Source organism: Chaetura pelagica, unplaced genomic scaffold (assembly GCF_000747805.2).
Source record: "Chaetura pelagica isolate M959 unplaced genomic scaffold, ChaPel_1.0 scaffold463, whole genome shotgun sequence".
NCBI lineage: Eukaryota > Metazoa > Chordata > Aves > Apodiformes > Apodidae > Chaetura > Chaetura pelagica.
Genome location: NW_009952816.1, coordinates 378,591 through 400,674, shown reverse-complemented (window position 1 = coordinate 400,674; position 22,084 = coordinate 378,591). Strand labels below are relative to the sequence as shown.

The 22,084-nt window shown below is 52.3% G+C and overlaps 1 protein-coding gene across 1 annotated transcript in view; it reads right to left on the bottom strand.

Annotated features, from left to right (window-relative positions):
- Positions 1 to 1,884: 1,884 nt before the first annotated feature.
- HOMER3 (homer homolog 3 (Drosophila)) overlaps positions 1,885 to 22,084 on the bottom strand; it is a 24,648-nt gene continuing 4,448 nt past the window's right edge. The window contains exons 2-9 of the mRNA XM_009995067.1: positions 14,275 to 14,431; positions 13,266 to 13,397; positions 12,727 to 12,834; positions 9,468 to 9,589; positions 8,417 to 8,573; positions 4,643 to 4,753; positions 3,717 to 3,797; positions 1,885 to 2,928 (exon numbers count right to left, since the gene is read on the bottom strand). Coding sequence (XP_009993369.1) covers positions 2,740 to 2,928; positions 3,717 to 3,797; positions 4,643 to 4,753; positions 8,417 to 8,573; positions 9,468 to 9,589; positions 12,727 to 12,834; positions 13,266 to 13,397; positions 14,275 to 14,431 — 1,057 coding nt within the window. The 3' untranslated portion in view covers positions 1,885 to 2,739. The remainder of the gene's footprint in view (positions 2,929 to 3,716; positions 3,798 to 4,642; positions 4,754 to 8,416; positions 8,574 to 9,467; positions 9,590 to 12,726; positions 12,835 to 13,265; positions 13,398 to 14,274; positions 14,432 to 22,084) is intronic.

Below are 22,084 nucleotides of genomic sequence, written 5' to 3'. Positions count from 1 at the left end.
GGGCATCTGTGGAAACAGCTGGTGATGAATGGGTTTTCATTAGTTGAGAAGAGGAGAAGGCTGCAATGGGAAGTGCCTCCCAGAACCATCCATCACACTGGCCTGTGAGGCCTCAGGAAAATGCCAAGTACAGGAGAGATCTCATCAAAAAGTCACTCTTCAGATTATTCTGGCAAGGAAGAGAATTGCAACCAGCACCCAAAGGGAAAGGGTGTAAGGGAAAACTGCCTCTGCTCCTGGCAGGGGAACAGTCAGGAGCACAGCCAGGACTGGGACTGGTGACAGAGCAACCCACAGCACACACACCAAGTACAGCTGGGACACAGTGCCCAGTGTCCTAGCAGGGCCAGGGCAGCTCCAAAGGCAAAGCTGGCAGAGGCAGAGAGGGATGAACAGGCTGTTTGCTCCTGCTGCACGAGCTGATTTCACAAGAGCTGAGTGGAGGAATTTGGACTTAACAATATGACTGGGTGTAAAACCTCCCCCACTAGCCAGCAAAACAACCTCCAGGGGTTACACCTCCCCTGGGCATCCCATACTGGGCTGCTGAGCCTCCAGAGGAGGCACAATTTCAGGATCCCTGCCTTGTTGGTGCCCAGATACCACCCACAGTGTGAGCTCTGCAGCACCCCCAGCCCTGATTTTACACACCAGGGTGGTGAGAGCCCCAGGGGGCTGTGCAGTCTCACATGGGCTGTGGCTTCTGATGGGACATGAAAACAAACACCAGCCTAGAACTTGTGCTTTTTTCATGGCATTTTTTACAACAGAGTCTCCCATATTCCCAAATCCCACCCTCCTCCCTCCATGTCACAGTGGCAGGAGATGCAAACCAAACACACCTTTCTTGGAGTTGATCTCTATTTCAAAAGAAGGCTGCTCCTGTAGGAATAAAATATGAACACTGGCACGGGGTGGTAAACAAGTCCCTAGAAATTTTTGCCACCCAGTTACTTCCTTCCCTTCTTAAATACCCTGAAACAAATATTACTACAGCAGCTCCAGCCTCATACAGTTGTGAGAACACTTCATGCAAAACAAAACAAAAAGAAAGTAGTAAAAACCAGCAAAAAAAAAACCCAAACCCAACCCCCAAACAGAAAAGCCCTTCCCTGGCTGTGCAGGTCTGGAAATCATGATGTTTGTTCATCACCCCTGGGAAAGGGAAGGGCTTTGCCTAGATACAATCCAGCAGAGTCACCAGCAGTTCTCCAGCAGATCCCCAAGGTGCCAGACCTCATCCTGTCCTGACTTGCAGGCAGTGTGTGGAAGCTGTGGGTTCCTCTCGTGGTCACCAGGTGAGAGACAGGCCCTGGGAGCCACACTGCTGTTCCCCAGGTCTGCTGAGGTTTGGTGTGGAGAGGACAGCACTTGGCAGCCAGTGCTCTAAGTACCAGAGGTTCTGCAGACCTGGGAAACATCCCCAGGGTTGCTGCAGCTCTGCCCAGCTTACAGCAGCAAAGAGAGAAAAAAAAAACAACGAACAAGAAAATCCAAATCCACCAACACTCCTGGAAGGTTGTAACTATTTCTAGGCAGACACTGCCCTGCCATTCAGCACAGGGCTGAGCATGCTCCTGGGGCACTCTGGGGGCAGTGGGGGGCATGGGGAGCACACAGCTTTGCAGGTTTCCTCAGTGCCTCCCTCAGGCCTTGCTCAGTTCCTGGGACTAGGCAACACCTACAATAACTCACCAACTTCCCACAGGCCATGCAGGGCACCAGTCCCAGCATGCTCCAAATGCCTCCTGCTCTGGTTTCATCTGGCCAATCATGGCAGGCTGGGACCTGCACCCTTCCCAGGAAGCCTGCTCAGCTGACAGGAGCAGGACACCTCTGTGGGCTGCTTCCCAATAGAAGTATAAAAAGAAACCAAGAGCAACTGTGATTTGCTCCATTTAATTTCAATTAACTGCAGTCCTCAGAGGCCAGAGAGATGCCAATCTAGCAGTTGTTGGCCATCCCCTCAGGGATGTCCCATTTCTCAAATGCCCCTTTCCCAACCAAGCCTCTACTCTTCTCAGCTTAAAGTTTTAACAGGTTATTAAATCCCACTGTGTTAAGTTAATAAGAGCTTTAAAACCTGCAGTTCCTTCTCCTCTGGAGGACGTGACTGAACAGTGGGAAGGACACAGGGTCAGCCAAGCACCCTTCTCTGCAGTGGGGGCTCTGCTACCTCTGGAAGCTCCTGACAGTGACCAGTGCTACTGGATCCTGTTAAAAAGACATGATGTAATTAGGGCTGGGGGAGAGGAAAAGGAGCAGCTGTTGTCCTCAGGGTGCTAGAACATCTCCCCTCCTCCCTCGGTGGGGAAACAGGCAGTTTATTTGCAAAAGTTTCCTAAAAAACTACTGAAAAAATGCAAAGGCTGCTCAGCCTCTTCCCCTAGAAAACTGTAAAAATGTGGGAGACACAGTGTGACAGCAGGGAGGCAGCACAGGGACAGCTGCTGTCTCTGGACTATGCCACAGCCATGGCAGGGTCCAGAGAGGTCTGGCTGTGACTTTAGATGCTCCCTGTAGAGGATTCAGGAGCTCAGGTCCTCTTTGCCCCTGCCTGGGTATTCAGTAGGCAGTAAGTGGCTGTGGCTGGTCTCCACACTGTTCAGGCAGCTGCTGGTATGTTGGCATGTCCTGCCCAAACAGACCTCGAGGCTGTTCCAGGACAGCAAGTGCTGTCAGTGACCAGTCCCAGCTCGGGCTCCCCTCTGGAGGTGTCTCCTCTGAACGTGCTGCTGCTCAGTTGCTCTCAACCAGCTTGGCCAGTCCCTGCCGGATCTCACTGAGCTCAAATATCTTCACATCCATGATCTCTGCCACCTTGGTGACCTCGTTCTGGATCTTCTCCCTCTCAGCCAGAGTCTCAGCCAGTGTCTGCTCAGCCAGGTGGAGGCGCCGCTCCAGCTCAGCGTTCCGTGCCTCCAGCTCCTGCCCAGGGACACGAGCAGTGAGGAGCCTGTCCCAGCCCTGATAGCAGCTGCTCACAGATCACCACCCTTATCTCCACCAAACAGCCCCACCAGCACCCCAGTGCCAACCCAGGTCTTCATCAGTTCTTCCACTGAGGGACCTCCCTATCTGGTGAGCAGCACCCCAGTGTGCAGTGAGCACGTGCTCCCCAAGCCCCAGCCCACGGGTTGCAAAGGTCTATAACCACACATCTCCTGGCACATCTGTCATCTCCAGGTCATTGGATGCTTGGAGATACTCTGCCAGGAAAGCCAGGGGCTGTGAAGGGGGCTGAGCCCTGCAGAGGTCAGCACAGGCAGCCTGTGCCCCCCGGGGCTGCACGACAGATCCTGCTTCCATCTGTGCCCCTGCCCTGAGGCACAGAGCAGCCTGCATCTCCTGCATCCCTCCTGCCAGCCTGGCTGAGTCAGAGCTCAGCTCCCCAGCCATCCAGCAAGCTGAGCAGGACTCAAGAGAGATGGAAGGTCACAGCACCTCAGCTGTCCTGCTGCAGTCCTGTGTCAGGGTTACTGCAAGTGCTAGAAGAGAGGACATGAAGGCTGGCTTGGCTGTTTCCTGCCAGTTGTGTCCCATGTTGAATCCCCGAGGGATACAGGGAGGGTGGAATAAGGCAGAGATACAGGCCAGGACCTATTCCCACCATCCAGAGGCAGACAGGCACAGCAGCTCAGCAGCATTCCCTCTTTGGCTCAAAGGAGAAATGGGAATGGTTCTGAGTGCTGGTGTCCCAGGTCTGCCATCCTCACCTGCAGCTTCTGCAGTGTCTCCTCACGCTCCCCCTCTGCCTCCCACCGGCCACATTTCTGGCTCTTCAGCATCTGTATCTCCTGAAGCACAAGGAGCAAAAGCATCACAGCAGGCCCACCCTGTCCCAGTGGGGGGCAGCTCCCACCACATTCCCCAGCCAAGGCTCCTTCCCTCTCTGGAAGGATCACACAACCACACTCCTCCAAATTTTAATGCCTCCCTCTAACCAAGATGACCAGGAAAAGTGCCAACAAGCTCAGTGGCCTCTGCACCCTCCTGCATCCTTGCTCAAGATCAGATCCCAGGCTCTTGGGACCAGGCTCAACTGTTGGCTGAAAGCCTCTGCACATCCTTGCCCCAGAGTTTTTCCACTGGGGAGGTGGGGAAGGATCAGGAACCCCAAAACACCTCCCCTCCCCAACCCTTGCTTTGTGGCTCCAACCCAAAGGCTCTGTCCAGCCGCCCTGCTGAGGCACTGGCCACCAGAGAGCCTGCAGATGTGCAAATCAGAGAGATGCTCTCCACACCTCCCCTCCTCCACAGCCTCTGTAATTAAAACTCTGCTTTAAATCATTCATTTAAATGCAGTGAAAGTGAGAAGCAATTAGAACACTAGAGGGTAACTGCAGCTGCAGAGGGCTGAGAAGGGAAGGGGAAGACACAGCCCTGACATTCCTGCAGGGCTGAGACTCCCCTCCAGGCTCTCTGCATGGCAACTCCCAGCACTTGACTCACTCAGCTTTGTCTCTCTGGGGAGGGAGACCACTGAGGGGGCTGTGCTGCCTCACGGGGACTCCTGCTGGCACAGGCAGCATGTGCAACAGCACTGGGGCCTCTGATCTCACCCAAGCTGCACTGACAGACAGCAGGCTGGTGACTGACAGGCCACCCAGCTTCAGGCTTGCTCTGCTTCCTGGGCTATTACCTCATCTTTAGCCTTGATCAGTAGTTCCAGCTCCTCCAGGGTCTGGCTCAACTCCTCCTTGTTGTTCTCACTGGAGGAATCATGAGCCCCCTGTGACTCCAGTTCTGCTACCTACAAGGAAGCACAGAGAAGGCACACTCAGAGATACAGGAATGTCCTGACATCTTATCACCCAGTCATTCTCTGTCATGTTCTGACTCCCTTGCAAACCCAACCAGGCTTACAACAGGGCAGCAGCTCCCACCCTGGGGCTGTTTGGAAAATTCTCTCCTTCTGCTCTGCATAGATCACAGACAGAAGCACACTGCAACAAAACTCTTGTCTAGAGACTCTGTCTCTGCTTTATCCTGCAGTCTTGCACTTCCAGCAAAGCCTGACTGGTGGACATCAAGCTCATGAGCCTATAACCCATAGTGATGGTTGGATCCAGCTCCACTTGCATCCCTGGGCAAAGGGTGCCAAAGGCAAGGAAGTTACTGCAGCTCAACCGCAGCAGAGCCAGGAGGAAGGGTTTGCCCAAGTGTACTCCCCATTCCTGAAAAATTCAGCCTAGTGGCTTGGATTATTCATGAAGAGGATTCATTTTTAAAAGCACATTAGAAGGTCTGCAGCAGCTTTTGCTGGGGCCTAGGTTCTCAGGGGTTCTGTGCTCAGCTGCATCCACGGGCACCCTCATGTGACACCTGCCCATGAGCAGGGGCAGCAGGACAACACTGGCTGGATGGTCCATGGACACAGTGGTTGTGAGCTGCCACACTCACAGGCTCATGGCCAGAATCAACCAGCTCTGGCCCTAAAATGCTCTGGTTTAGGGTCAATAATCTAGATATTTCACTGAGTTACAATTTCTTCTGTGATTCTGCCCAAGTGCCCAGGGACTGCCCTTCATCCATAGCTTATGAAATCCTCAGTCCTGACTGAGAGAGCAGCCACCAACCAGCAGAGCCTGCACAGAGCAATGGCAGGGACAAGGCAGCTCATCCCAGCCAGCCCCAGACCCACAACCAAGGTCCCTGCTCCATGCAGGGCAGGCTCTGCCTGCAGAGATCTGTTTCATGCAGCTCGTCTACTGCCTGAGTCCAGCAGGGAGGATGAGCAATGGGTACAGAGCATCCCTGGGGATGGCTGGGTACTGCACAGACTGGCCACACAACAGCCATCAAGTGGAAACAGCTGTTAATTGCTGTAAATCCCTGCTGCCTTTTGAATGAGCTATCTCAAAGTGAAATGGCTTTATACCTTTTCCAGGGCTCCAGAGCCCTTTCCCAGCCAAACCCTAACTGTCCTAAAACCCTCTCCCAAGTACTCTGCAGTTCTTCCCTCCCAACAAACCCAGCCGTGTGACTGTCACTCCTCTGCCCAGATGCCATCAGTCGATCCATGACCCCTCTGATATTATGCAGGTCAAAAGATCCCATTATCCCAGCAGAACAAGGGCTTGTTTGTACTGTGCCACTGGGGTTCATGATGTTGCAGCTCAGATTTGAGCTAATTATAGCAGACAGAGCAATCTCCATCCTTCCTGTCAGCAGCCAGAAGACTGCCCTGATGCCCAGCTCAGGGGCCTTAGGGCTTGCTCAGTACTGCTGGCAGCTGGGAACTATCCCCAGGAAACCTGAAGGGAAGCTGGCAGCCTTTGACTTGGTGCTCTGGTTTCCTCCCTCTATCCACAGGGACTCAGCACATCCCCAACTTGCTCTGCAGAGAACAGGAGCTCTTGCAAGAGCTCCCTAGTTACATGGCCTTATTCCTTGACATGTTTTCACTGCCAGGCTCATGCAGCATCCTGGATTTCCATCCCATCTCCTGCAGACACCCATGGAAACTGATGGGAGAACAGGGTCAAGGGCACCACCTGGCTCTGGGACAGGGTTTCCTGTGGCCTGCTCTGCAAGGGCCCTCCTGTGCTCACCCGCTGCCGCAGCGTCTCCGTCTCCTCCTGATAAGCAGCCAGCTGCTTCTTCCACTGATCCACGTTGGCATTGGCCTCATGGAGAGCAGCCACCAGCTTGTTGTTGTTGTCCTGGAGGCTGAAGAATTCAGCCTCCCACTGGACCTCACTCACTGAGCTGTGGGAGAGAAGAGGAGGAGTGTGCAGGAGAGTGTGAGAGCCTCAGCGTGCAGGTTCTTCCCCCTGTGCTAACATGATGCTCTTTGAAGAGCTGGGAAGATCCCTGTTTGCTGCTTGGCTTTCACATCACTTCCCAAATTTAAATACTTCTTCCAACCCTGAATCTGCATCTCCTTCCTTTATCCCTGGATAATATTTTACTTTGAGGCCACATGTGCTTGCTTCAAACTGCAGAAACCCCACTGTGAGATTAATGGGGTGGGGGACTGATCCAGCTTCTCCAAAGGGGCTTTGCAATGTGGGACTGTGAATCCGTTTTTTAAATCTTTGTTAGATCTGAATTTGCTTTGAATAAAACCCTCCCACCCCAGAGTCAGTAGAAGGTAGCAAAGGACACTTGCTTTTGATTTAAAAATATTTTAAGTGTTCAGCTGGGAGCTCAACAGGAGCCACAGGACAGAATCCAGCCCAGAGCCTTTTGAACAGACAAAGAACGGAAGCAGCAGGGACTTTGCTGGAATCCTCAGGGGAATTAAAACAACGTAGCCCTGGGCCAGCTGGAAAAGTGTGAACATCTTCTGGTATCACAACCTACTGATCTGTAGATAACTGGCATCAACTCATCGCTGCTGCAGGCACAAAGCACTCTCCTTCCCACACTGCCTGAACAGCAGGTTTCACCTCCAAGCTGGAATAACTTTCTACTGGGGAAGAAGGGACGCTGGTTTGGTGGAGGGTTGGGCTTTGGGCAGCAGCAGCAGACATGGGGCATTACTCAGCTACCTAAAGCAGCAGCGATGGGTCAAAAGCATTAGGGATGACAGGGACATGCACCAAATCCTGCCAGAATCAAGAGCTGAGGAGTCAGGAGCAGAGAGCACTGATGGCAGCCTCACCCTTCTGAGAGCATCTTCTTCAGCCGCTCCTTCTCAGTCGTTATCTCAACGTCTGCACTTTGGCTCCGGAACAGTTTATCTTCCCCTGGCCCATTGGAGCTGATGATGGGGCTGGGCAGTACCTGGGGGGGAGGAAGGGGTGGGTATCACACTGTGAAGACAGGCTGGGTGCCCACAAGGTCTCTGCAAACTCAGTCACAGTCCAGGTCCACAGGGCTCCCTCCCAGTCCCAGTACGCTGTGAGACACTGGCTCCAGTTCCAAGCCTGAGGCAGGGCTGAGCCTGGACACATGGCAAGGGGGGGCACAGACCCTCCTGAGGGGCTACAAGGGCTTGTTTGTACTGTGCCACTGGGGTTCATGATGTTGCAGCTCAGATTTGAGCTAATTATAGCAGACAGAGCAATCTCCATCCTTCCTGTCAGCAGCCAGAAGACTGCCCTGATGCCCAGCTCAGGGGCCTTAGGGCTTGCTCAGTACTGCTGGCAGCTGGGAACTATCCCCAGGAAACCTGAAGGGAAGCTGGCAGCCTTTGACTTGGTGCTCTGGTTTCCTCCCTCTATCCACAGGGACTCAGCACATCCCCAACTTGCTCTGCAGAGAACAGGAGCTCTTGCAAGAGCTCCCTAGTTACATGGCCTTATTCCTTGACATGTTTTCACTGCCAGGCTCATGCAGCATCCTGGATTTCCATCCCATCTCCTGCAGACACCCATGGAAACTGATGGGAGAACAGGGTCAAGGGCACCACCTGGCTCTGGGACAGGGTTTCCTGTGGCCTGCTCTGCAAGGGCCCTCCTGTGCTCACCCGCTGCCGCAGCGTCTCCGTCTCCTCCTGATAAGCAGCCAGCTGCTTCTTCCACTGATCCACGTTGGCATTGGCCTCATGGAGAGCAGCCACCAGCTTGTTGTTGTTGTCCTGGAGGCTGAAGAATTCAGCCTCCCACTGGACCTCACTCACTGAGCTGTGGGAGAGAAGAGGAGGAGTGTGCAGGAGAGTGTGAGAGCCTCAGCGTGCAGGTTCTTCCCCCTGTGCTAACATGATGCTCTTTGAAGAGCTGGGAAGATCCCTGTTTGCTGCTTGGCTTTCACATCACTTCCCAAATTTAAATACTTCTTCCAACCCTGAATCTGCATCTCCTTCCTTTATCCCTGGATAATATTTTACTTTGAGGCCACATGTGCTTGCTTCAAACTGCAGAAACCCCACTGTGAGATGAATGGGGTGGATCCAGCTTCTCCAAAGGGGCTTTGCAATGTGGGACTGTGAATCCGTTTTTTAAATCTTTGTTAGATCTGAATTTGCTTTGAATAAAACCCTCCCACCCCAGAGTCAGTAGAAGGTAGCAAAGGACACTTGCTTTTGATTTAAAAATATTTTAAGTGTTCAGCTGGGAGCTCAACAGGAGCCACAGGACAGAATCCAGCCCAGAGCCTTTTGAACAGACAAAGAACGGAAGCAGCAGGGACTTTGCTGGAATCCTCAGGGGAATTAAAACAACGTAGCCCTGGGCCAGCTGGAAAAGTGTGAACATCTTCTTCTGGTATCACAACCTACTGATCTGTAGATAACTGGCATCAACTCATCGCTGCTGCAGGCACAAAGCACTCTCCTTCCCACACTGCCTGAACAGCAGGTTTCACCTCCAAGCTGGAATAACTTTCTACTGGGGAAGAAGGGACGCTGGTTTGGTGGAGGGTTGGGCTTTGGGCAGCAGCAGCAGACATGGGGCATTACTCAGCTACCTAAAGCAGCAGCGATGGGTCAAAAGCATTAGGGATGACAGGGACATGCACCAAATCCTGCCAGAATCAAGAGCTGAGGAGTCAGGAGCAGAGAGCACTGATGGCAGCCTCACCCTTCTGAGAGCATCTTCTTCAGCCGCTCCTTCTCAGTCGTTATCTCAACGTCTGCACTTTGGCTCCGGAACAGTTTATCTTCCCCTGGCCCATTGGAGCTGATGATGGGGCTGGGCAGTACCTGGGGGGGAGGAAGGGGTGGGTATCACACTGTGAAGACAGGCTGGGTGCCCACAAGGTCTCTGCAAACTCAGTCACAGTCCAGGTCCACAGGGCTCCCTCCCAGTCCCAGTACGCTGTGAGACACTGGCTCCAGTTCCAAGCCTGAGGCAGGGCTGAGCCTGGACACATGGCAAGGGGGGGCACAGACCCTCCTGAGGGGCTGGGCACCCCCAGCCATGGCACCCTGAGGCCTCTGGAAGCCACGTGGATCCACTCTCTTGGACAGGTCAGTGCTTTGCTCTTCCAGCAGCTGCCCTGCCCTTCCCTGTCTCCGTGCTGTGCTGGGGCAGCAATCCCAGTGCCCAGACACCCTGAGCAGGTGGGGTCCCAGACTCACATACCACCTGCTCCTCCCTCCTGACTCCAGGAACTGAATTCTCTGGCCCTCAACTTTCCTTGACAAATGCCAGAGATGTCCCAGCGTGTAACCCGAGTCCCACAGCTGCTGGAGCTGGTCCCTCCAGGGGGTTGCTGAAATCTTAATAAAATCTTGTGCTAGTTCTGGGAGTAGTGGGAAGACTTAATCAACTCTTAAGCACAGACCTGCTGGGCCACCTGGGTTCAGACTCAAGTCCAGTTTCTGTACCTTGAATGAAGACACCATTAGGATGGTGCTTCTCAGGCTCAAAAAGGGAAACTCCGCTATTGCTCCTATGACTCTGCCACCCACTTCCCAAAGGTGTGGGAGAAGAAACTCAGCTCCTGCACCTAAACGTGCCTTGCTCCATGGGTCCATATTCCTGTGTACATCACAGCTAGCAGGGACAAACCATTCATCCTCCCAGGCTGGAGAGGACTGGGAGTGGAGCAGAGAAGAAGACAAGGCAGACCATCCACCCTCCAGCCCCTCCAGGAGGCCCCATCTGCACGGTCCCCTGTCACAGCAGAGTACAGCTTGGCACTGACAGGGCAAAGTGAGCTATAAAAAGACTCTCAGAGCAAAGAATCTCTGGGATCCTGAGTCAGGGCTGTGAGACCAGGTGGCCAGTGAGGCTGCTGGAGCTGAGAGGTAGCCCTCAAATGCCTGGGGTAAGGTCAGACACCGGCCTCCCGGGTCAGTTCACATCTATAAATAGAGGCAGGCAGGGCCACAAGACGTACTGAGCAGCAGCTTCATGAAGCCTTCCTGAGAGTGACTGAGATGTGAGACCTGCAAACACAGCCCTGCCTCACCTTTACTACATGGTGGGGAAACTGAGGCAGGGAAGGGCCAGAAGTTTCCTGTTCTGGTATGCTGAGCTCCTGTGAATCCAACTGAAACTGACAGAGTGGAAGATGCTCTGCAGTCTTTTGTTGCTCACATTCTGCTCTGTGTTGGGGATGCTAAGTGGGATGGGGGTTGGCCTCAGAGGTGCTGGAGGACAGCAGAGAGCTGCCAGCCTGGGATTTCCTCAGCTCTGAAAAGCTGAAGTCAAAGTAAACTAGTGCAGATGTAGAAATGAGGGAACCCTGATTTAATTTCAGGAGACAGATCTGCTCTCTGCTCACTTGCAAACAAGAACACCATCAATTATGCAAGGATGAAGCTCCTATTTAAGGTCTACTAATGTAGAGACATGAATCAGCAGCAGGACAGTGGGAGAAAGGATGATGGGTTGCACGTACAGGCTGGGGAAGGCCAGAAATGTAGGACAAAGTCTGCATGGCCACATGGCAGGGGACACTGCACGTGTCACTTTGTCAGCATAGGGGAGATGAACACGTCCTGTTGTGGCACCTGATGGATTCTGCCTGGTGTAAACAGGATAAGAGGGAGTATCTCTACTCCCAGCCTCCAGCTCCTGGCCAGGGCAGAGAGGAGATGCAGGCTGCAGCTGCCCATGAGTCTCTGTCTTGGGTAACTGTTACTGCCCAGGGTCTTTCACCTAAAACTTTGGTTCTGCTCTGAATGCTCTGCTCTACTCCCCTTTTCACTTGCCACTGATTAGGATGGGGCTTAAGAGTTAGCAGGAGCCAAAACTAGGCAGATTTTCCCCACTTTTCACCCCACATGACATTTCCAGTCTCTGCAGAGGCACTGCCTCCACCTCCCCCTCTCTTCCCTGCAGCCCAGGGTACTGTTTGCACTCCCTCCTCCTCCTCTGCTGCCACTCCATCTGCACCTAACCCAGAGAACGCAGCGTCCTCCATCCTACAGCTCCTCTCCTGCTGCCAGGAGCTCTGGGAAATGCACAGTCACCTCTGGAGTGAGGGCAACTTCATCACGGGAAAAAGCAGAGTACAACTCTCCACAGCTTATTCTCCCCCCTCCATCCCCCTGCTGCTGGAGCTGGTGTAGCTACACAGGGAGAAAGGTAACATCTGCAAGTGCAACACGTCCAAGAATGATCCATGATGGGCTTAAGCTTTCTGGCTTGGTCTCCTGGGGGACAGAAGATTGAATGACTGACTGGCATGCACATAGTTCTGCCTTAGGGGAGAGTTCCCAAGGGGGGTGTGATTTCTGGTCTCACAGCACAGCTGCTCTTCTGCACTGGAAATATAACAGCAACAGAAGAAGCTTGGCCAGGACTTGGGCACTAGCCCTAAGAAATTACTCTGTCTCTCCCCAGAGCCTCATGGGGAGCACCATCACCTATCCAGACATGTGAAGAGAACCCTCTGCAGCCCCAGAATAGGAAGAAAAATGGTTGGATATGCCACGTGTCTTCCTTCCTATGATCTTGAAACAGGCAACGTGCACTCCTGCATGCTGCTTGTTAGTGTCACACTGAGCCCCCCCAGCAGCTCTAAAGAAAAAAGAAAAAAAAAGAAATCCACCAAACCAAATAAATTCCAACCACCACAACAAAAAAAACCCCCATATCTCCAGTGTGGCTTTATAAGATATCAAATGGTTTTGACAGTTTAACTGGCAAAGAGGAGTGTGAACCTTCCCAGGAGCTCCACTTAAGCACTAGTTAGTTAATCTCCAGAAACACATGAAGCAGAGTGACCTCAGGGTCACAGGTGCCATCAAAACGTGAAGCTCCAACCTCAGTGTCTGACAAGAAAGATCACAGAAAGGAATGAAAGCAAAAGCTGCTGGAGGAGATGAGCACAGTGGCTGTTTTCCCAAGCTGTCAGCACTCTGCAGTGAGCTCTTCCAAGCTTTACCTGGTGAGAGGTGATGTTCAGGGCAGGATTGGTCAGCTCTGTTTTATCCTGGGACTTCTCCCTTGCCAAACGGGCTGCTTCTTTCACTTCCTGGAACTTCTCTGCAAACTAGAGGGGAGCAGAAAAGTCACTGCACTGGGGGCCCAAAAAGCGGAACAAAGGAGAGTTGATGCCTGGGTTACTCCTCCCTTTGCAACTTCACTTAACATGCCTTTAATTCCTCTTCAACTAACAATGAACTTCAGAAAACAGCCTCTTCCAGTTCCTGCCCATGATTCTGGCACTCAGGGCTGTGGGATTAGCTAACCAGCAATGACAGACATTGAGCCCAAAGTCCTAATTCAATTTGTGATGCTCAGAACAGTCTGCAAATATTACTTCAAAGCTCTTCCTAGCATCTTGCATAAGATTTTAGCACAGTGGGACCAGCATTATATCAGGTTCCTGAAGTCTTTACTCCAGAGGCTGATCTTTCCTTCAGGATTCCAGGGACATTCCCTCTGATGGCACCAGGTTTCTGCCAGCACCTGCAGCCTTACCTGGGAGAGATGTTGCTCTGAAGCAAAGCCCAGCCCATAGACTGTGTTGGCTCGGCTGTCTGCCCATTGTCCAAACTTCTGGGATGTCTTTGTGAAGGTCATGTTGGGGGTAATAGTGCTGTTGATGATTGCCTGTAGAGAGAGGCAACAAGGAGAGTCAGAGAAATCTCCAGCCTGCTGCCCTGGGGTGGTGGTGTGGGACTGGTCACTCTGATCCCTGTGTACTCCAATAACTAGAGGTGGAATCTGGGTTTTAATCCATAAAACAACAATTAAGGCTTTCTAGTCTGGCTACGTGACACAAACAAATCTTCTATCATCTTGTCTATTTAAAAAAAGAAAAAAAAAGCCTCAAACATCTCAGTATCATCAGCTGTCTCCATTGCTGGAAAAAAAGAGACTGTGTCCCTGGGGACTGAACAACCTCCTGATGTTCTCCATTTTCACGGCAAATAAGGGAAGGGGGGGAGGAAAAGCACTCAGCACTAGCTGTTATGAAACACTCTCTGCTGGTTAGGGTAGGAACAAATTAAACTGCTTAGGAAGTCTGCAGAACCTCTGCCATTGGAGCTCTTCAAGCACAGGTCAGGAAAACACCTCTCAAGAACAAGTTTAGGGGAAGTTAATTGTGTTTTTGGAAGTGACTGAACAGGCTGCCCCAGGCCCCCCTCAACCTCTGTCATTTCATTGTATCTTCAGGGGTTGGTTTTAGCACAGGATAAGGGTGCTCAGAAAAAGCTGTTTTGCATGCTGGGAGGGGTGGGGGTGAGACAACATCAGCCCCTAGGGCAGAAGTTTATCAGCACAGATTCTAGTGTCTTAACACTAACCACACCTGAGGATGGAGGCAACACTTCACCTCCCCTTCCCTGCAGGGAAGATGCCGAATTGCCCAGGCTGAGAACTGACCAACTTGACACCAAAAGCATCAACTCCAGAAGACTCGGGCTGGCAAAAAAAACCCAACAAAGCAACCCTTGCTGTCCACCTGCCAGCAAATGCCCCCTACCTTGGTGCCCCCCACGCTGATGATCCGGTAGACGCTGCGCGTGGCATCATAGAAATAGGAGACAGTGAGGGCGTGTTTGCTGGCAGGGATCCAGTTGCGCTTGGTCGCAGGGTCGATCTGGAAAACATGGGCCCTGGTGCTGAAGATGGGCTGCTCCCTGCAAGGGAAAGGAACAGGGCTGTCAGGGCACGGAGGGGGGAGCTGAGCCACAGGGGAATTGCATCGACTTCCTGGCCCTGGTGGCGCACTGAGCACAGCCAGCAGCACTTGTGCTGTTCCCCTTCTCCCCAGGGACATGAGGCACGTGGTGCTGGGCAGTGCAGCCCGGAAGTCACAGCATCTCTCCAGCAGGAGCCCTGAGCTGAGCCTCTCTGCAGGGAGCAGCAACTCCCCACTGAGCTGCTGGCCCCTCTTATTAGGGCATTCATGTCCCAGGTTCTCCATCATTCCCTTGAGTTGCTTTTCCAAGAGCTCTGGGTTTCTCTGTGCTCTCCCCTGGAGCTCTCCAAACCCTTGGCACTTTCCTAAAGCCCCTTTCAGAAGCTGGGGACCTGCTGGCTGATGCCCCTGCACAGTAGAACCCACAGCTGTTTGTGCTTCCTCCATCACCCAGGCAGCACAATGACAGCAGTCTTCACTGCACACTGGTGACCTTGGTCTGTGACAACACCCTCGGCACAAGAACAAAGCTATCAAGGGTGTTTAACTACAGGTGCCCTCATCTAGAGCTTCTCTGTCCTCTCCTGCAACCTTCAGACACTTCCAACAACCACAGCCTGGTCACCCCAGCAATAACAGGGATGTCAGTAGACCCTGCATGCAGGTTCACCCAAGAATGGGTATGAAACTTGCAAGTGTAAGTTCTAACAGGACAGCACAGCCTCATGTTTGGGACCTACTTGATGGCCCTAGACAGCACAGCCAGCCTGGCAGGGTGATGCTAATGATTAGAAGATAATTATTTTTAGCCTGACCTGAAGCTTCCTTCACCATCCCTTGCCACTGTAGTGCTCAGTTCATGGTGACTTCACCAGGTACAAGATATCTCTGGCTGCTGCACTGCTTGTACTTCATAGGATATCTCCAAGCTGGAGCCTTAAGGAAATGGAGGGATGGAGGATGTCTGGGATGCGAGCACAAAAAGCTCCTTCCCCTCAGCACAGCTCTTCCTCCCTTGACTCATGCCTGGGAAGCACATCCTGCAGCAAGAGGTCACATCACAGGTTTGGGAGCAAGACACTGAACAATGAATGAAAGGAAACACTTCACCACACTGTACAGCTGCTGCAAGAGAGCACTGAACCAAGCACTGCCCCAACTCTGGAACCAGCAGTATCTGAGCTGAACTGAGGAGCTGAATCTCAGGCATCAGGATGTAACTTGAGTGTTCTAGGAGGAAGGAAGGAATGTTTCCATGACATAACAGTCCAGGTGCATCAGGGCTTGGGGTCTCCATCTGACTTTTGTTAAAACCCAAGGCTTTGGCCACTGCCACACTCCTCACCCAAACCTCTTGAAACCTGATGTGATTGGGAACATCTCACACCCCCACGACAGCTGCAAACCAGGCACAGCCACAATCCTGCTACGTGCCAGCTCCCAGGATCCTCACATTTGTATTTCCTCCCATTCCAAGTCCTCACAGCTCCAATGAGCAGACCTTCCCCCCAGTCCAAAAACAACTGTACCCGCTGCTTTCTGAACCCACCACCAAACCTTAGGAAGGAAATAGAACACTCCCTGCTACCTCCTGGTTTCAAGCCTTGCTCCCAGGTTACAGCCCTGACTCAGACCTCCTGTGACTGCACTAGGGTCTAAACCAGCCCCTTTCCCTGCATCCCCCCTGCCTGCTTTTATTCAGCCATAGGCCTTCTTTCTTTTTTTTAATGAGATTCAAATTTTCCAGGTTCCACTAACAGATCCTAAATTTTACATGGATCACGAATTAACTTTTGAGACACAGTATCTACAGAGCAGGGAAAAAGGAACATTTCTGCACCTTAGCCCCCAAGTCCTGGGACAGTGTCAGAAAAAAAACAGAGGAACGACATTATCTAGTTGTTGACATTTGTCAGTAAGAAGGGTAAGACAGACTACAGGCCAGTGGAGTTAGTATGTGTCTGTCCTCCAACATCTTCCTTCTCAGGTCTCCTAGCTGGACTGAGGGTCCTATTTGGTTTTGCCTCCACAGTGATTCATTTCCTAGTGATGGAAAAGTCAGCTGTTATTTATCACACAGACCACAGACAGAGCGTTCAGCCAGGCAGTGTTTAGGGGCTTCATTTGTCCCAAAGTCACAAAGCTTGTAATTTGTAATGATTTCTCATCAATGAACAAGTTTTCTTCTCTGTCATGGGAGATAATTGGGTGAGCTGTGTAACTGGAGTAAATCTCTTTGGCAGCAGGCACGGGCAGCTGGGAGAGGGCCACAGAGGAGCCTGCAAGGCTCCAGTGTTTCCAGTCACCCACACGTGGTGCTGGCTGCAGGATGGAAAACCCTCCTCAGAGCTCTCCCCTCGCACGCACGGCAGCTATTCCTGTGCTCACAGCTCATCACGGAGGTCCTCACCCAGAGCCCATGGAAACCATCCTGCTGACTGCAGCAGGACTTGGACCAAGGGATGTTCCAGATGGCCCCTGATATGCACCCCGAGGAGTGCTCCAGCATTCCTGGAGATAACCCTTGTCTGCAGGGACAGGGAATTCACCACCACGTGCAGTCCCTGCCCGGGGCTCCAGGGAGCCAGGCACGGTGAGGAGCCAGCAGCTGTTGTGCTGGCTCCCCAAGAGATGACAAACCACTGGGCTACTCCTTTGCTTTGTAAGTTAGTGTTATCAGTAAATGGTCCCCAGCCTGCCCTCCCCCGCCTGCTGGGACTGCTGGTCTCCAACAGGGAGGGGAAGGGGAAAGGTGAATTTGCAGGATGAAGGATGCTTGTGAAAGGGCTCAAGAGTCCAGCCTCGCTGCTAAATCTGCCTTCCGGCTTCTTCCTATTGATCACTCCAAGACAGAAGAGGCTCAGGAAACCACTCAGATGTCAACTGTGCTATAATCAGAGTGTCACTAACCACAAAAGTCAGCAATACTTTCCTCCTGAGCATCAGGAGTAGAAAATAAAGTGCCTCTGGAAGGCCTGTCAGGCAGAAGCAGCCCATCTTCACAGGGTTAGCTTGTGCTTTTCCACTCCAGTGGGGCTGACTCAGCTGCTCCCTCTCTCACACAGCCCCTGGGCACACAGCCTCCCCTGGCCTCAAGGACACCCAAGTCCACCCTGCTGGTGGGGAAGGGTGCTCTGCTTTTTGTGCCTTCACACAACCACTGTTGGCTTGACACTCCTCGTCCATTTCTTCACGCCTTATGGTCTTCCCTGGAGCAACAAAACACGATGCCTCCAAGAGGCTTCTCCCTTCCAGCTACAAAGGGGAAAGCCTGGCAGAGGGAGCAGGCCTGCTGCCAGTTACACCAGATGTGCTGTGCTTCCAACTGGCAGCAAACTGGCAAAAGTAGCAGCTTCACCTGCCTGCCTGCTGCCAAGGAGGGAACTCCTGCACACCCCCCATCCCCCTCCCTCCGAGGGAAGCAAAATGTGCAGAATCTCCTGAAATTACCTCTCAGGTTTCCCCTTTCCTCCCTGCACATGGGAACACTTGCTGCCAACTCTCATGTCCCTAAAGATGGCAACTGGAGATTGCTCTAGGAGGCCAGCATGTTAACCTGAGCATAGTGGCAGCCTGGCATGGGGACAGTGCTTTCGAGGAAGCAGCTCCTTAAGCTCTGGAGGTAGTAATGCTCAGGAGAGCTTTGTGCTCTGCCTGGGAACAGCCCAGAGATGTTCCTGCTCCTTTTGCAACGCTTGTGCAGGGGGAAAAAGAAAAACCAACAACAAAACATCTGTTTATTCTAAAACCATCAAACGATACAAACTGTATCCAAGTAGTACAAGAACTATCGTCAAGGATACTGGAAACCTGCCTGGCTGTACTCACTCACTTGTCTGACAAGCTGAAAGCAAATGCTACGAAACAAAAGCTCTCCTAGAGCCTAAGTGGTGGAGCACAACAAAAAGCAGACAGAAAGTGTAGGCAGCGACACAAACGGAGAGAGAAGAATAGCAATCAAGTCGGCAAAGCTTGGGGCACAGCCCTGAGAAGTCACAAATGGCTTATTAACTGGAAAATGCCTTCACCTCCCCCGTCCCCCGAGTCCTTTGGCAGGAAGGCCCGCGGCACGGGCTGACACAGCCCAGCAGGGCAGAGGGATGAGCACGGTGGGGACACGAGCCCAGGGAAGGTTGGAGCAGAAGCACCGATGCTGAAAAGCCACACCTGAGATGCGGGAGCAGAGCAACGTCCACGGAGCTCTCACCTGCAGTCAGCTTGCTGCTGGCCAAGCTGCTGGCCTCTTGTTTCCAAAAAACATTGCAAAGCACTTAAAAATAGCCCTGAAAGAGCCTAGGATTAAAACAGACGTGTTCCCCCTCCCTCTACAGCCCTCTCTTCCCCTGTGTTTTCAAGTTCATGAGCTGGATACACCAACACACATCCCTAAACGCTGACACTTTTCCTGCTCCCAGCTGGGAGTCCCCATAACAATACAGAGCAGTGAAAAGGGCATGTGTAAATAAAAGCACTTACATCCCCCCAGGGCTGTCCTTAGAAGATAATTAAGAAAAAAACTCAAAGCAAATGACTGAAAGGACAAAGATCTGGCTGAGACACAGACACGATCAGCAAGTGCCTGGTGGCAACTGGAAAGGATCCAGGTCTCCTCCTGCCAGCAGTTGTTCCCAGCCCAGGGGGGAAGGGCAAAATTCAATATCCCACATCCCGCTGATAGCTTAAAAACGACCCGTCCCCACCGGCCCAGCAGCAGGCTGCCAGCTCCCAGGCACAAACAAGTAGCTGAAAATGAAGAGATGATCTCACTCATCTAGCTATTCCTAACGAGTTCTTCACATCAGCTAAGCACCCTGCTCCTGGATGCTGCCTAAGGGAAGCTCCAACGGCCTGCTCTTGTAGGTTCTCCTTACACAGAAGCTGGAAGAAGGTCACTGGGTGTTTGAGGAGGACACATGAATATAGGGTATGGATCAATTGTTTCCAATTTGCTCAGTGACTGGACTCTCTGACTCAGTGGTCATTAAGAAGACATGTAGAACTGCACTCGTCTCATTTCCACCTTAGTTCTTGTATTATTCTCCTCTCTACAGCATCCAAATTGATTTCTTAATGAATAGCTGCTTATTTCACCATTGTCAGGAGAACAAATCATTATTTGTCCTCTTAATTGATGGTCTCATCAGAGTAGCAATGGATCGAGTAGGCCAAAGGGACCAGGTTTGCTAAGGCTGGATGAGGGACCTCACCAGGTGAGGACCCTGACAGACTGCCAGGAGCCTGGAGGAGCAGCCCACCCTGCAAGCCCTGCCCTGTGCCAAGGAGGCACAGATGGCAGCAGCCCAGTCCCTTGCACCAATGCCATGTTCTCCCTAGCAGGGGAACAAGGGGCATAAGAGGTGCCAAGGTCTGGCAGCACTGCCCTCTCTGTGTCACCTGAACACATATGTCAGGGGATGTGTGGCCTGTCCTTGAGTGCCCTGTCTGGGTGTGGGCTCTACCCTCTTTCACACCTTGAGCAAGCCAGGCTTAATCCCTCTGCTAGGTATGGCTTTAACAGGAGGATTTCACAGAGCACTCTCTAATCCTCCACAGAAAAGTACTCTCAAACCTGCAAGTCTAACAGCAGAACAGAAGAGGTGAAGAGATTGTTGGTTTAAGCCACAGGAGTCACAGAGCTGGGAGCTGGCCATGTTCTCCACATCCTCCAGCCTCCTGCCTCGAGGTGATGGAATTTGATCCTATCAAGAAGTATCTCCCATTTGGAGGAACAGCCCAGGTTAGAGAAGGGACAGAGAGCCTTTGAAAGAGCTGTTCAGCACAACCTTTGTCTGAATTTCAATAGCACTGTGGCAGCTCCAGCGTGTCTCACTGCATGCTTGCTCCCTTCTCTCTTTGCCCCACCCCAACTTCGGCTGCCTCTTGGGGTCTTTACACCTCAGGGAAACTGGGTTTTATTGCTCCTACTTTCTCAAGGTATTTCCAATGCAAATAGCAGCTCTCTGGGAAAACCCAGTTTGACAGGGACAGACTTGCTCTCTCTTCAGCAGGTTCCTGGACTTAAGGGGAACTGCTAAAACACTGCCCTCCTGCCAGACCCCTTAGAAAAGGGGAGAGGGAGAAATCAGGGTTTTATTATTTGCTTTAGATTTTTTATTGCATCCAGCCACATCTTTGCTTGGTAGCTTCTACACGGGGTGTGGGGAGGGGTCTCTTTCTGACTGCACAGCTGTGTTTGACGTGTGCTTTGTCCTTGTTCTTCTCCGGTTTTCCACGCAATCTGGAAGCTTTTTCCCACTGAGATCCTCCTATTTTTTTGTTCTCAGTAATTCTCGCCTCACAGCCCTGTCTGCCTGCCTGTGACATGCCCATTTAGTTAACTGAATTACTGATCACATCCTGCTCACCTGCCCCCACCCTTTGCTGCATGGCCAGAGAGAAGAAACCTTATGTTTGTGCTGGAGAGAGAAGCTTTTAGTCATCAGTCCCCAAATTTGTATGAATGTTTCTGCCCTGTTTTCAGTTCCAAAGCAAGGCATGTGACAAAAGACCAGGATTCAAACCTAGACACAAGTAGAGAGTTTTCAGTGAGAGTCCAAGTTCAAAGCACTCCAGGGACATAAAAGTGAATAATGGAGGTTTAGAATAAAGTATTTTAGCCACTTAAGGCAGAAGTTGGAATGTCCTGGGGAGGCTGAGCAAACTGCATTTGCCTTGGTGCTCCTGGATGGATGGGGTTCAGTCAAGGGCATCTCTAGAAGTCCATGTGCTGTCCCAGCCTGCACCTCCTTTCGCTCACTGCAGCTTCTCTTTGCAGGGATATTCATTTATTTGTCAGAGAAAGGAGCCTCTCTGCACTTGGACACAGAGAGGATAATCACTTCAAATACTGTGCTCTGCATCTAGGCAGTCTGTTGTCCCCCTTCATCTAAAAACCAAATCACAAAATGCCTTGCATAAAAAGCACAGTACCAGGTCAGCAGAATCATTTGCTCCATGGACTGTGGGCACAGCAACACTCAGCCAGGGCTTTGGGTGTGTGATGTTCCAGTTGACAACAGCAAGATACCTTCACAGTGCAGAGACCTGGGAAGGTATTTTTGCACTGTGGCTGGGCTCAAAGGGCAGCCACAATCAGCAACCTCCTCGAAAAACAATCACCTGCAGGTGGAAGGCCCATTGCCAGCCAGAGCAGGAGGTAAGGATTTCCCAGTTGTCCCTGCAATCTTCCCCAAAGTCTTTTCTCTCTGCAAGGTCTGGCTTCCTGGATGGGTGATGCTGGGGCAGGTTGTGCAGAGCAGAAGGGGGTAGGTGAGAAGCTGTGAGCAGGAGCCCTGGGGCTCAGCCCTGGCGCCCAGCCCAGCCCAGCCCCACGCTGAGTCAGCCGGGAGGCCAGGCCGGAGCGTCAGGGCCAGGGCTGCCCTCCCTCCCTCCCCAGGGCTCAGCAGCCAGAGCACAGCGTGTGGGAAACCCTGCGGGGCAGCACGGGATCAGCTGAGGGAGGGGGCTGGCCAGGGCAACGTTGGGGTAAATGTGTTTCAGACAGAGCCCAGTATTTTAAAAAGCTGACGTGGAGCACGGAGAGGGTACCAGAACCAAAGTCCTGCTCTGCTGTCTGTCCTGGTTTCCTTTTATTTCCCCCCAGCAGCTTCAATAGCTGCTGACTGCCTGTCCGTGCTGTTTGGGGAAGGAG